This window comes from Nestor notabilis, unplaced genomic scaffold (assembly GCF_000696875.1).
Source record: "Nestor notabilis isolate BGI_N333 unplaced genomic scaffold, ASM69687v1 scaffold17441, whole genome shotgun sequence".
NCBI classification, from domain to species: domain Eukaryota; kingdom Metazoa; phylum Chordata; class Aves; order Psittaciformes; family Psittacidae; genus Nestor; species Nestor notabilis.
The window spans coordinates 24,966-39,821 of record NW_009915324.1 but is presented as its reverse complement, the minus strand read 5'-3'; the positions used below and the strand labels follow the sequence as shown (position 1 = coordinate 39,821).

Sequence of the window (14,856 nt, the reverse complement as noted above, 5' to 3'; positions counted from 1 at the left end):
GCTGGTGCTGTCAGCTGCAGATTTCACATCCCATACAGGCAAAAAAAGCATCTGTGCTGGATTCGTCAGTTTCTTCATGTGCAAGGAGATGATGTACCAAGGGATATGAGTCTTCCTGAGTCAACAGACCCAACTCAAACTCTACAAATCCATCTCAGTTGACAGACAAGTCCCGAGGAGTTCACTGGGGAGGCAGGTGGATTAAGAGGGCTGGTTTTCAATGGGTAAAATCTGACTTGAAGAGCACAACATGTTTTCTGTGCCAAATAAGATTGTTACTAATTCCTTTCTTCCGGGGCTTAAAATCCAGTGTGCTGGCACCAGTCCCATACGTTATACATTGCTTCCCAAGCACAGCCACAGGGTTGTCCGTACATAAATCCCCATCTGCAGTATGACAGCAAGGTGAAGAATGATGACCGAGCAGGGTACAGATCAGGGAGAGAAATGTGGTGTTAAGGGGAGCATCGGGATGGGGAGCACCCTACTCAGAGGGCACGTAGTGGTGCGAAGAGCGCTGTAGCTGGTGGTGCCTTTGCTGATCTCTGTTGGCTCGAATGTGCTAGTGAGGACCAGGCAATACCAGAGGTGCAGCCCTGCTTACACCTTTCTCTTCTTCTTGTATTTTACAGCATCACCTTCTATTAAGCTTCTTGTGGATGACCCGATAGTGGTGAACCCTGGAGAAGCGATCACCTTAGTCTGTGTGACAACAGGAGGGGAGCCAGCCCCCAGCCTGACATGGGTGAGGTCTGCCGGCATCCTGCCTGAGAAGACGGTGCTGAACGGCGGCACTTTAACAATACCTGCCATCGCATCAGAAGATGCTGGCACGTACAGTTGCATCGCCAATAACAATGTTGGAAATCCTGCGAAAAAGTCCACCAATATCATCGTAAGAGGTAAGTTGATCTGGGAAACCATGAACCTTTATCTTGGAAGATTAGTGGAATCCTAATTGGACAGGATAGCAGTGTTCACGTAGTGGTGTCCTGTTTCTGTATGTATTTCTGGTCATTTCTAATAATACATGAGATGGGTTAGTGTTGGCTTTAAATAGCTGGTGGTTCTCGTGCTGGGCTCAAATCCCTTGTTTGGAACAAGGGTAGCGTCATCCCCATTTGTATTATGAAGATGCACCAGCTTTCCCATCCAAACTGTTAGAGACAAATAATTGCCAAAGGACACCAGACCTTTTGGGCATTGACTGTGCTGGTCCCCTGCATGGACTGTCTTGGCGGTGAATGCCTACTGAGCTCCTGGAGATGTCGTTACCTACTTCACATTTTTCTTCCTCTTCATCAGCTGAACATGTTATTGAAATTAAAGCTGTTGTGAATGCTGTGAATCTACTGCCATCAGACAACTGCTCCCTGGGTAGGAGCTTTAGATTAGTACCTATGCTTTAATTATACTAAATAGCAGGATAAATGTCTGTCTGAGATAAAAGGGAAGAGCACTTGCAGAACAATTACTGCCAGGTGGAGAGAAACTCTCCCCAGTTGTTTATCACTTTCTGAATAACCCCAGGGACACAGCCACTTTGAAGAAGGAGTTCAATTGGCTGATAGGCATAATCGGAGTGGACTAATCTACCTGAACCAAACAGTTATCTGAAACTAATTTTCTATAATCCAATCTGTGAATGGTAGTGAAACATAAACTCCCACGATATAGGAACTTCAAATAATAGCATGTGATTAATCATACTCAGGAGAAACTTCTGTATGAAGAGCCAGTGGTGTGAATATTTTATGGAAGCCATAACCTCTGTTCACTTCTTACTGCTCAACATAGAGTCTTCAGCAGAATGAGGAATTAGAAGCTATTTCTATTCCAAGGGTCAGCGAGGGAGCATTGCATCAGCCTACGTCTGCAGGATTTTATCAGGAGATGTCAACAGATTTATTTTTAATACTGTATTATCATTTGAAATTTTGACATTTGGCTTAGGGGTTTCGTTGTCAAGAGGCAAAAGCAGTCTTGTTTTAGGAACCTAGCATCGACATTAATTTGCTGTGATTTACAATAGGGATGAGGTTGTGCAGGGGACCTGTGAGTGAAACACTCAGAATAAGCAAAGGGAGAGAAAAGAGTTTGTGTGAAAAGAAATCTCAATATTTTAATTGACCCAGAAGACAGCAGTGGAAAGCCCAGAGGAAAAAGCCAAAGTCCCCAGCTCCCTGCAGATACAAATTTCATGAGTCATAGCATAATAATACTATGCCATCACAATTTTATTTATAAAAGACCATGCCTATGAGATGCCTAGGAGCTGCAAGATGTTGAACAAACTACCATTAAAACATTTGAGATGGCTTTTTTCTTTTTAACTCTTTGCTGTATGGCCCTGTTGATTCTGAGAAGGGATCGCAGTGAGGAATAACCTATTAAATACATGAAGCACGGCTCCCTTCTAGCCCAAATGCATTACTACCTGCTATGATTTTTGCCGTATTATTTCTGTTAAAGGGAAGAACTGTCTTTTAGGAGGAAAAAAAAAATGAATCTCTGTTCCAGTCTCGGTTGATTTATTTTTACTAAAAATGATGCTGAGTTTAGGAATGAAATATGACAGAAATTCATATCAGAGTTTCGAATCTTAGAATCAACTGGATTGGAAAAGACCTTTAAGATCATCAAGTGCATTTGATTCTACTTTGTGTGTATATTTCTTAGCTTTTTGCATGTAGCTCACTGTTTCTCTTTGTTTCATCTCCTATTTTGTTGATGTGTATCAGAATTTTCACATAGTAGCTGAAGAGAAAAGAATATTTACTTGAAATAGCATCTAAGCCTTGCAGGAGAAGCTGTTGGAAAATGGAGTTCACATCTTCTGTCAGGTGGATTCCCAGTCTCAGGATTAGAAAATAATCTTACCCAGAAAGAAATGTAGTTTTTCTCAAAGCATCATCAGGGCTCAGAGGATTTTTTTTCCCTTTAAAATTTACTAAATTTCACTGTGTGTTTATCTAAATGTGCATACACCTTCCTATCTTTGTGGCTTACTGCCCATGTCTGTGACTACCCACCAGATCTAACCGTGAACCCACTGGGAATGAAATCATATGACCACCACACATTTAATAATATTAAAAAAGTCTAAACCCAGAATAATCCAAAATGAAACAACAAAAAGAAATAAGTGAGTAACAAAAGTAATTTATCTTTTTTGAAGGTCAGAAATTATGTGGATCAGTAAGCAACTGAGGCAGCAGATGAGGCTGTGAATTCAAGAGCAGATTCAGGCATTGTGGTGCCAAGGTGTATTCAGGTCTGTGCTCCTCCATCAGTCGTTTCCGAGACCCTTAGAAAGTGTTGGTAAATACAGTGAAAGTGCAGGATGACCAGCTATGACAGCTTAGGCGAATATATATCACCCAGGAGATGGTGCAAAATGTGCCCACATGGAAGTGCTGTATAATGAGTGTTCTCTGCTTCTCCAGGGTGTAAATAAGTAGTTTCTGCAATTGCCACGTGCTTCTGGAGGACTGGTGGGATAGCAGGTGCGGCTAATGGTCTCAGTGCATTGTTTTCCATCAATTAGCTCCCAGGATTTATCTGGAAGCCTCCTAATATGCATAAGCATTTAATACATTCTCTGTTTTTCCACTGCTACTTCATTTCCTCCACTTCCAATAGGCATTGGAACAGAAGGAGATATCTCTTCTTAATATAAAAAGCAGACTGAAGCTGCCATTGCAGCAATGAACCCATTTAGTCATAATTGTCTTTTGGGTTACTATTTATTTATTTATTTGTTAGTTCTCTTTTGGCCTGTATAGCTTAAAAAGGAGTTATAAATCCTCTGTAAAAACAAGGGGTGCTTACTCGCCGGTTCAGATGAATGTGAATCCCTTGCAAAACAACAGGTGCTGCACACAGCTGCTGAGGGAAGAGACTCTCTCATATCCTTCCTCCTTAAGCAGTTAAATTAATACTTTCAGATAAAGCAACATCCTTTAAAGATACCCCTTTCTCAAGCAAGTTGTAAGCTGCAAACTCTGCTCTGTTCGTCTCTGTTCTGCTGAGCTGTTGTGTTAGGGCCTTTCCCTTTCAGATATCGGATAATGTTAGTGAAAGTTTGCTAAGATGATAAAGAGAAATTGTTTTGAGAACCACAACACCTTTCTGAAGAGGCACAAACATAATGTAATATCCTTCATTTCCTCCATTTGTTTTGAACGAGAGCTCACCAGAGGCAAATCAGCGACCACGTACTGTTTACCTGTTGAAATCTTAGTGAGAAGCTCTGTGAAATACAGGCATTTTAAAGAATGCAGTTGTCAGCTTACCTCTACCCAAAGTTATTGTAAAATATTTCATTCCATCAAAGACATTGTCATCCATCAAGGTGTCTTGAGTCAAGCCAGAGAAAGAAGAAACACTCATTTTAGCAAAGCTGGCTGTTTACCAATTCTAATTATGAAAGTTTCTTTCTAAGTATTTTCTTTAGATTAATGAGTTCTTTAAATGATTGCAAGTCTGTTAGCATTTGAGTATTGGTGGGTGTTCTCATTAGTGGCATCTTCACATCCTGCTCTCAGACTGATGATTAGAATAGCTTCCCATAACATATTTCTAGACGAAACCATCAGAAAGCAGAGGACACTCTAAGAGAATCTTGACTCCTCTCATTCTAGTAAAACTTGATGGTTTTATCTTTCTCTTAAAAAGCCCTCTCAAGTGTCAAATCCAACACACCCCCTCCAGACAATGTTCCCAACAACCTCCATGTCTGATATTTTTAATTGTGCTTGCTTGGAGGGTGTTCTGTTTTTCTGACTTTTCCATAATAGAGCAAAACAAAAAAAGTTGTTCTGATGCAATGAAGATCATTTGTCATAAAGGCCTGGATGGGGAAAATCTGTTGCGCTTCTTTCAGAGTTCTTTCTCACCCAGGATATTTCTGTTAATTTTCTTTCATCATGAATGTGTCACTACATATCTCTGTTAGTCTCAACAGGTGAATGATAATCAGTCTTCATAGGGATCTTTTCTTAATTAAAATAAGAAAATGCAAAACCTTGCTCGCTTACAGCCCTTTGGCCAACACACATGGTGATAAGGATACTTCTTCATGTCCCATGCACACACAGCTACACAGAGAGGACTTCACATTATTTCCAGGAGCTTAGTAGTGAGAGACCTCACCTCTGATATGGCTCCAGGCTCAGTTCTTTGCCTTGATCTGGCATGGGAAGTTGAACATCCAATTTATCCCATGTCCAGGGAAACTCTTCTAGCCTGAGGAGCTTTTAGACTTTGTTGTTGGAGGTTATTTTAGTCCTTCAAAATTCTGTCTTCAATGCATATTTGGGGAGGGAAGCAAAAGACATTAGAGAAATGGTAATATTAGCCTTGTAATCCTTAAGATGCTACATAAAAGCATGATCATTACAATACCATAGAGATTTTGGGTGACGATTGGAAATGTCAAAAGAGGCAGGAATCTAGATAATCATATGTCTACAGCTTCTGGAAAATTACACATTTTCAAAGTGACTCAGACCGGGTACTCAGAATTATGAGAACATGGAAGAATAAATATTCTAAAGACACCGTGAAGGGGAAAATGAAAATAAAATCTCTCTGTAACTACCAGTATGTCAATGAAGAATTAAAGGCTTTTGATGAAGGATGTAAGGTGGCTTCTCCATCCAGGAAGAGAGCAAAAATGGGTAGCATCTTAAAAGATCACTTGCGCATCAGATTGGGAAACAGGTAGAGTCAGAGAAAAGTTCTATAGGTCTTAAAAAATTTACATTCTTACAGGTTTTCAGTATTGAGCACTGAAATGATTTGGAAGGGTGTCAGCATGCATCAACTTTTTCGCCTCGTCAGCAACTTCTCCCATTACTTTCTTGGAAAAGATCACTTTGTCTCTTCCATTGTAACTGCAACATTTTTTTAGTGCCAGTTGACTCTGACTGTGTGACTTTTCCCTTCTGTGAAGCAGAAACACAGTATTTAGAGTTAATTTTTCAAAGGGGTGGGGTTCCCTGCCAGTTTAAATATAAAGTAATGACCTGTGCTCAGCATTAGCACAAAAGCTTTTGCTGAACAAAAAGCACTCTGGGGAAATGCATTTAAAGGCCGAGATTGCTGTAAGTACCTATTCTAGTATGTCTTCAAAAACGGTATGTGAACTGGGTGGTAGTGACTGCTACTAAGAAGGTGAAGAGGGAAGGAGGAAGGAAGGAAGAAAAAAAGAAAAAAGATGCACATTGTGAAATAAATGAAAATTTTGTTGCTTTTGTAATAGACTTGAAAAAAAAAATATTGTTACAGGGTTACTGGTATTACTGATGTCTATTCTCACACACCTCCTTACTTTTCTGCTTTCCTGCAACAGCTCTGTTTATCCCAGAGCTTTTTATTAGGAATTTCCCTGGTTTGTTGGTTTAGCAGTTGCATGAAGTAAAGGCTAAAAATAAGACTGTCTGGTTACACATCAGCACCTCTGCTGTCACCCCTCAGATCCTCAAATGCTGTTAGTTGAAATGTGAGCAGGGCCCCTATGGGCTGATGCTGAGTACCAGAACAGAGGCAATGCTCACAAGTTTTATTCAAAAGGTGAAAATTGGGTTTTGGTGGCACCCATGACAGTCATCACCCCAGTGGTTGTGGCAGATGCTGGCCGAGTCACGTATCCATCTGACACTTGTGATTGTGAGCTGGCATCATCTGTGACGCTGTGAGCACTGGTTGGAGATGCTGGCTCCAGCATGCCAAGTCTAAAATGTTGAGTTTTCTGTACAGCAAGCAGAAGGACCTTCAGGTTTTTTTTCCCCTCCTTCTTTTCCGTCTCTTTCTATTCTGAGAATGTCTCACAGCAGACTGATTATACTAGTGCTTATTTCATAGATGGAGAAAGCCAAAAGGCTTGGCAAATATCCAGACACATAAAATGGGCATTACTACACCACAGAGACAGCCACCGTTGACTTCCTAATGAGGGGCCCTGCAGGCACATGGAGCTTCTTTGCATATGGTGCTCCATAGCTGTGGGTGCTGCAGGCTGTGGATGCTGCTGACAGAGATGAGCTCCTCAGGATGTTTCAGTAGGGTGGAAATTTAGCAGCTTCTGTGCTGTCTTTCAGTACCCGTTAATGGTGATGTGTTCTTGGGACAGACTAGAAATCAAGTGGACCTTTTAAAACTGTTTGCAGATGGGCTTTGGGATAGACCCCTGCACTAGGTGGGAATGAAGAATAGCTCTGTAAATTGGAGACTGGGCACCAGCCTGGTCTCCCATCCCACGTCAGCACTCCCAGCTTCCCATGGGAGCCAGTGCCTCTGCAGACATCTCCCTGGGACCTCTTCCAGATTTTTAAGCATAAGTACAGTTTAGTCCAAAAAAACCCAAAAATCCAGCCAATTCTGGTTCTTCCACTGAGGGGTGTAACCTGTGAATGGGATTTCAGTGAGATAAGATTTTAGTCTAGAAAACCTGGTCTTACAGCATATCCAGTGTGTTGCTACCATCATAAGTTACCAGCACGCTATCCTAAAAGTTTACAGCTCTGAGAATGAATGTGTAAAAAAGTTGAGCTTCAGAGTTGAATAAGTCCATTTATTTTTATTATCTGCAATAGCGCTCTCAGGTATGTGCACTCTCTCCCAGGCTGGAGTGTATCATGCATGAGTTCATAAACCGGTTTCATATAAAAATGTAGATAGTTTATTGATTCTTTTGCTCTTTCATTAGGACTTCCCAGAATTTTTGTGTACAGAAATTTTATTTTTACATAAGTTTGCTGCTCTGCAAATTGTCACGTTGCCTGCTGAGCACTACATATATATAAAGGTATTGTCAGAGGGGGTTTCAAGAGGTAGTATTAATTTGATCTCTCTTCATCTCCCTTTGCCTTGTGGCTGCTTCATGTCACCACATTTGTTCTTTATCAGGGGCAAGGAAATAAAATTTATCCTTACTGTTGGTTAGCTAACAATTATTAACTTCTAATGCATGATAAATTTGTTTTGCAGAGGTGCAGTGTCATAGTTTATTATTGTATTAGATCTTGGCTGATTAATATGTAATGAGGTCTGTGTAGTCTTAAAAACATTATTTTGGCAGAAAAACTTGACTTTTTCAAAGTTTTGATTCATCTTCAAGGAAAAAAGAAGAGAGAACAGTGCACAATGTTTTGTTCTGATGTTACCAAGATACTTTGATGACCTTGAAATGTGTTTTAAGGTACTTGTACTGCATCAGGCAGCTGTGAATGAGATTGGTAGGTCTTTGCCCAGTCTGACAAATCATTTTGGAAAATTTGATAGGGTCCCAATTAATTTTTGAGGCATTGAACTGTGAAATAAAAACAAACTGTTGAAGGGGAATGCATCCCATGTTGGAACAAAACCAGACTCTAATGAAATCCTGCATTTGAATAAAGCTCTTGAGCCACACAAGAAGTAGGAGATGGGGATAATCCACTATGGAAGCCTTGGAAACTGAGGGTTTGCTCTAGGTTTTGGAAGAAAGACAAGTACTGTGTGCCGAGTTTCATTTGCAGTGTGTGGGCAAAGTTTTTACAGTTTTGGCACAAGAATGAAACTTCATAAAGGCATTAGCCCTGGAAAACACCCAGATGTACTGTTCAGAGGATTTATAATTTGTTTGGCAAGTGCACAGCCCACTGGGGATTGTGTCAGCTTCTCTGAATTGTTTAATTTATATCCCAATTCTTGTCTGGCTTGTGATGAGACTTGTGTAGTTCCCGTTTACCTAAGAGTTAGGCATTCTATGGGATGGGGCAGCCCTGAGCCCCCCAGTCTGGTCAGGATGGCACTCCCTGTGTTGTCCTGGCAAGCTATAACTACATGTGATTTTGTAGCATAGGAAATATTTGGGTTTGTTTGTTGTTTTGGTTTTTGGGTTTTTTTCCTTTATTCTGCTTGGGATTGCAGAAAGTACTGAATACCAGCTGCCAGTTTGTCACCACTGCTTATTGACCATTTTTTGTTGTTTCACCCTCATGTACACACCTAGATGTGTTTTAATCAGTATCTATATGTGCTTAAAATCCTTGATCAAAGCCACCTTCCACCAGGCAGATGGGGCTGGTCCCTGGTAGGACGCTGCAGTGTTTCTCAAAATCAGCTTTTGCTGGTGTGACACCACTGGGGTGACTCCTAGTTTTCACCATCAGGGAACCACAGGTAGAAGGTTGTGCAGTCTCCGTGCCTGGAGGTTTTCAAGCCCTGGACAACCCTGTGAGCTCACATCTGGCCCTTATTTGAGCAGGAGATTGGTCTGGAAACCTCCTGAACACCCTCCCAACTGGTATATTTTTATGAACCTATAGGTCTCCGCTCTTCTGCTGATGCCTGTTTCTCTTGAATATTTACTTCTAAAAGCAGTTAAAAGAGAAACCATGCTGTGTTCTACCTACTTTGATTTTGGCTTCATCTATTTAAAGGATCATATACTGAATAAATTGTAAACTGAAATCTTCTTCATTACAAAGAAGTACACACCTCCCCTTCCTTCGGAAGAAAAGTACTGAAAGAAATAGGAGCTAATTAACTAGAACATACGTAAAAACAGACACCTGACACATGGCATCTCCAGAATAATAAATCCTCTTTCTCTTAAAAATTAGAAGCATTTATAAAAACAGAGACAAAACCTGAAATCCCTCCACAGTATTTGCATTTAAATTGAAAATGTGAATGCATGTGGTCTTCTAAATGCCAAATAATTACTTGATATTAAAAAGTTTGGAGATGCTCTAGAAGAAGATGCTTGACAGCTTAATTGTTCTGATAGCTACTGAAAGTTAAGGTTTTAAAAAGCTTTATGCTAAAACCATGTTGACAGAAGAAAAATGAACTGTTGGTAAAATGCTGAGTGTATGTGTCTGGTTTTTAGCAAGACTGGATAGAAAGGTGACTATAGGGAACATTCAGGCAGCATAATTTTGAAAAAAATACCTTGCAGAGTCCTAAATACCCTACTTAAATTTGTTTTTTGAGAGTGGTCAACATCAGTGCATTCTCCCTAAAAGCTCTGTGAATGTTTACGTAGTTATGCTAGTTTTTAGTGTTCTCCTTGTGACCCAATCAAGGTGCACCCTGCCTGCTCTCTGAGCAGGTGTGTATTCTGCTGGAGAGGTTCTCTTATGTGAAACCATCAAATAGCATTATTTGCTGCTAATACAGGTGAAGCTAGCTCTATGCAGAGCTTTTGGGTAATTTGATTTGATGTTAGACTGACTTTTTAATTCTGAGCAAAGCGTTCAGACTGCCTTTCAGAATAAGAAACTTTCCATATCTCAGCAGTGGACCAAGCAGATACAGGGTTATGGAGATGAGCCATAAGGTAAGAGACGTTTCCCTGCTAGAGGAGAAATAAAACAGTATGATGACCTTGGCAGACCTGGCAGTTACCTGTCAGTCAAGAATGAACCCGACTGACAAAGTACAAAATAAATGGAGCAGCAGTATGGGCAAGCTGGTGAGACTTTGAGTATTGAATTAAAAATAAGGTGGGCTCATGCTATGCAGAAAATATGGAGGGATTGGAGGGATCTATCCCATCTATTTTCTTTGCTTCCACGTTGGTATTTCTGTAAGAGAAGAAAGAGAAGCCCATGCCTAGACACAACGTGGTCACTGTAGGAGTTTCTAGGTCTTACAAACTGGCTGGAGAACAAAGCACAAGTTGGTGTATTACCACAGTTTTGGTTTTCTGGAGAGTTTACTGCTTTTTCAGGTTCCAAGAATGACTGGGGAGGGTGACTGCTTTTACCGGAAAACATGGAAATGTGCCTTGATTTGGTCTATATGGGGGATCTTCTAGACCCTGCCAGCCACATCTATCATGGCTTGTTATTTGAGACCCAGTTTAAACACCCCAGGGAAAAGATGGCTCCTTCTAATATGTGGTGCAGCATGGTTTTCAAGAACATTCAGAGATGAAAAGCAAAAACTGGTTGGAAAGATGCATCTGTTGCCTTGTAATCAATCTTTGATTAAAAAAAACCTCTACAAAACGGTGTGATTATAGTAGCTGAGTGCTAGAATAGCACAAAAAAATCCAAGGTGAGCAGTGGAAGGAGGAAGCAGAAGGACTTGGAGAAACCTTGGCATATCCAGAGGGAAGAGCTCAAGCACCCAAGGCTGCTGTTTATGCAGCTCAGTTTGTGGCCAGTGTTCTGTCTGATTGGAAGTGCTCAGTGCACAGTGATGATGAGGAACTGCAGATGGAACTGTGAACTGCAGCTTTTCTTTTCTCTATCCATTATTTTAATTAGTCACCAGCAGATGTATGAGCCTTTAACCACATATTTTACCCATTCTTAAATGCATCTTCTTTAAGTAACACTGAATTTTGACATAATTTTTTCCCCTGTTCATATTATTCTCCCAGATCCATTAATCTTCTTTCCCTTACTGTTTGGAAAATTGACTTTTTAATGCACCAGCCGGACACAAAGGTTTTATTCAAGAAATTTACCATTTCAACAACTGCATCACATTAGTAAAGCTTTCTATTTTTTATTGTTCAAGAGTCACACCATGCTCCACACTCAAAACCACCAACACATCATGAGGTCCAGATTCACTAGAGTGAAGTTTTCTACCCCTGACCTTGCTACAGGTTGCTTCACTAAAGTGTGGCATGAGGCACTTGTCCAGGTTGGATATTAAGTTCACCTGGACTTGAGTTTAAGCTGAGACATTACTTTGCATTGGGTTTCAATGTGGCCATGGTGTTCTCAGTGGAATAGGGGGGTGTTAAAAAGCATTCTGTTTGTAAATGTGGTTTCCTATTTGTTATTGAATTTTTCCATACTTGGTTGCATGTTCATAACAGTGCTGAATGTGATGGATGATAGTCATTCATCATAAAGAAACAGAAGTCATTATCTATAGGACACTTCAGAGCAGGCTTGTCTGTGTACAGTCTCAATGTGCAGACTACACATGCCGCAGCAATCCTTTCCTAGTGCTCAGATGTTACTGATGTGGAGAGCTGCTATGTGCAAATTTTGTTACATGGAGCGTGGTTTTGCTCTTCCATTTTAGAATTAAGCTAGAAGACTCCAATACTGAATGATCTTTTTGGTATTTTCCTTTCAAATGCTTTGTTGGTTGGCAAAAGCAAATTTGAGTTTTCAGTGTCAAAACTTATCTTAATGTAACAGAATTAAGTTTAATGGACTGCACTGTGATATTCACCAATAACAAAGATATTTTGGACAGTTCTTAAATTGTCTCTACCCAGTTTAGCTGCTTGATAATATAGTTTAAGGCAATATCCTGTAGAATACTGAAGACAACGCAGCTTTGTTGCCCACAGCCAAAATAAAGACTTCGGAGATTATGATGGAAACTTTTTCTTTTTTTTCTTCTATTGGTTTGATAGAGGTAGACATGTTAATGAAGAAAGAAGTATCAGTGAAGATTTCCCTGAGTCTTTCTTCAGTGAGAATGACTTTTTATTTAGTACAGAGATCTGTTTATGCTGGGCTTTCACATAAAAATAAATAAACCGGACAATATGGACTGCATTGCAGTTTCCAAAGTGTGGTACCAGAACAGATTCCTTTGTTTCATACATTCATTCACTTAATCGTTCAGACAAATGAATCTGAAACCTGGCCCAGTTGTGTAGATTTTGGATGATAGCTTTCACGAGCTTAGGCGTCTAAGAAAGCATCAAGAGGTACTAATATTTGTTTTGTCATTCACCTGTGTTTGAAGGGAACATGATAGGATGGTCTCTCTCTCGTAGGAAATGGGTGTCACAGACTCCTGGTCAGCTGGTGGTCCGTGATCCCCCAACTTAGACACAAATCTCTTTCCACTTAACAGAGAAGATCTGAGTAGTAGTCCAGGTTTGTGGTTGCTTCACAATTAGTTATGGGTATCATTGTAGTAGAGCAAAGCTCAGGTCACAGAAATGATGCATCAGAGTAATGACATGAGTTGAAATGTTCCTTTTTTCCTGCTGTTTGGCATTTGAAATGGATTATTTCAGAGGAACATACAAACAGTGAAACATCACTTCATATACTGCTGTACATTTTTGTGTGCCTTTAACAACAGTGAACCAAGTAATCTTATTCTTTCCTTATTTCTCAGTGATAGCATAGTTATAATTTAACAAAGATCATGTGTTTGTCATGAAATCCACCAAACCAGATCCAGATGCTATACATATATTAAATACATCCATTCAGTATTTTGAACTTGTGTATTTAACTGACTGCTGTATTCATTGCTGAAATTCTATGTTACAAAGCTGGTGCCTTAAACCAGGACAGGCGTAGGCAAGCTGTGTCTGACACCTGTACAGCTGCAATCAAAATCAGTGAACTGCTTCTGAGGTGAAGGAAGTTGAGTTTTTATTTTCCTCTGCAAAAGCTGGGAACCGGCATATTCACATCAGTGAATATGAGCAACAGTATGCAGTGAGAAAAGCTGGGTTCTCAAGATGTCTTGACAGATTAGAAAAAAGGTTTAAGTTTACAAATACACTTTACAAGTCTTTTAGGGACTATCTGACATCTTTGTGGTAAGGCTGTGAATCTTTTGAATTGCAGTTGTATGAAAGCAGGATTGCTCTGCCTTTCTGTAGGGCTCTAAGGAAATGAGGGACCTGGTGTGATTGAAGCAGGAGCTGATGATAAGCGTTGACTTCAGCTGCTGTCTGCCGTATATGTTTCTTTCAAGAACCAACAAATCATCCAAGTAATCATCTTTTGGTACAGAGATCACAGCAGTGATGTGGAGAGTTGCTTCTCAGTCTTTTAATACAAGCAGCCTGTGTCTGGATTAACAGACTGGAACTTCTGTAGAATGAAGTTGGGTTTTGCAGCTCACTTTCCAAGAAAGCTGTTTCTATCTGCTTTTTTTCCCTGAAGTAGAATCATAGAATAGTTTGGGTTGGAAGAGACCTTCAAAGGTCATCTAGCCCAACCCTCCTTAAATGAGAAAGGGACATCTTCAATTAGGTCATGGCAAAGGGCTCAATCTAAAGCCACATAGAAGTAACAGAAAGTCCATAATTCACTGTGGTGAACTTGGGATCAGATCTCTGGTCTTTCCCTCGTTGTTTCTCTGCAGGCTGTTGGCCTTAAAAATATAAGTCAAAAATCTTTCCAATTAGCACAAACTCTTTTTCCTGCTTGGCAGAAGGAAATATCAAGGGGTCAGTAACATCTGAGCTGCCTTGCTGACCCAGAGGATGCCTTTGAAACCTAGAACCCTCAATGGTTTTGGAGGATCCTGGAAGTGAGCTGGGTCTGGAGGTGAAGGTATTTGCACTTGCTTAATAAAGTGCCAGTGCTGGGTGCTCAGAAACAAGTGACATGCTGGATGCTGAGTTTACCAGACCTCCAAAATATACTTGTGTTGCTCCAAGGCACAGGTAGGTCTTTACATCTGCATGGCAGATTCAGGTAACACTCTCATGTTGTTCAATGGGAACTGGTTAAAACAAAATAACTCACAAGCCTTAGCAAAATGTGAAAGGGAACAATCAAAATTAGGCGTAGCCTCTTCTGGTGAGTGCACAGAGGCTGGACCTCATGTGGTATCCAACTGTTCTGTCAAGGTTAAAACCAGTAATTTGCACAGAACTGCTACTTAGTGTTGCTGTTGGTGTGGGCTGCACACAGATACGGACAGCAGCAAACACAAAGCCAAGCATCCCTGTGTCAGCTTAAGAATCAGCCAGTGGACAATAGTTACTGTGACCAAGCATGCAAATAGCGCTGCAGCTAACGTATTCAGTTAAGGTTTTTGATGCCATTCATATGTCGTGAAATGTGCATTGACAAAATACGAACATTTTAATGTGTTAAAGGGGCGTTTGGGGTTGAATGAGGGTGGGGATCG

General features: G+C 40.5%; 1 protein-coding gene across 1 annotated transcript in view; it reads left to right on the top strand.

The window, feature by feature from the left end:
• Window positions 1-632: 632 nt before the first annotated feature.
• Window positions 633-14,856, top strand: part of LOC104413168 (MAM domain-containing glycosylphosphatidylinositol anchor protein 2) — a gene marked incomplete at both ends in the record, with an annotated part of 32,511 nt that continues 18,287 nt past the window's right edge. The window contains one exon of the mRNA XM_010024089.1: window positions 633-902. Within this exon, the coding sequence (XP_010022391.1) occupies window positions 633-902 (270 nt within the window). The remainder of the gene's footprint in view (window positions 903-14,856) is intronic.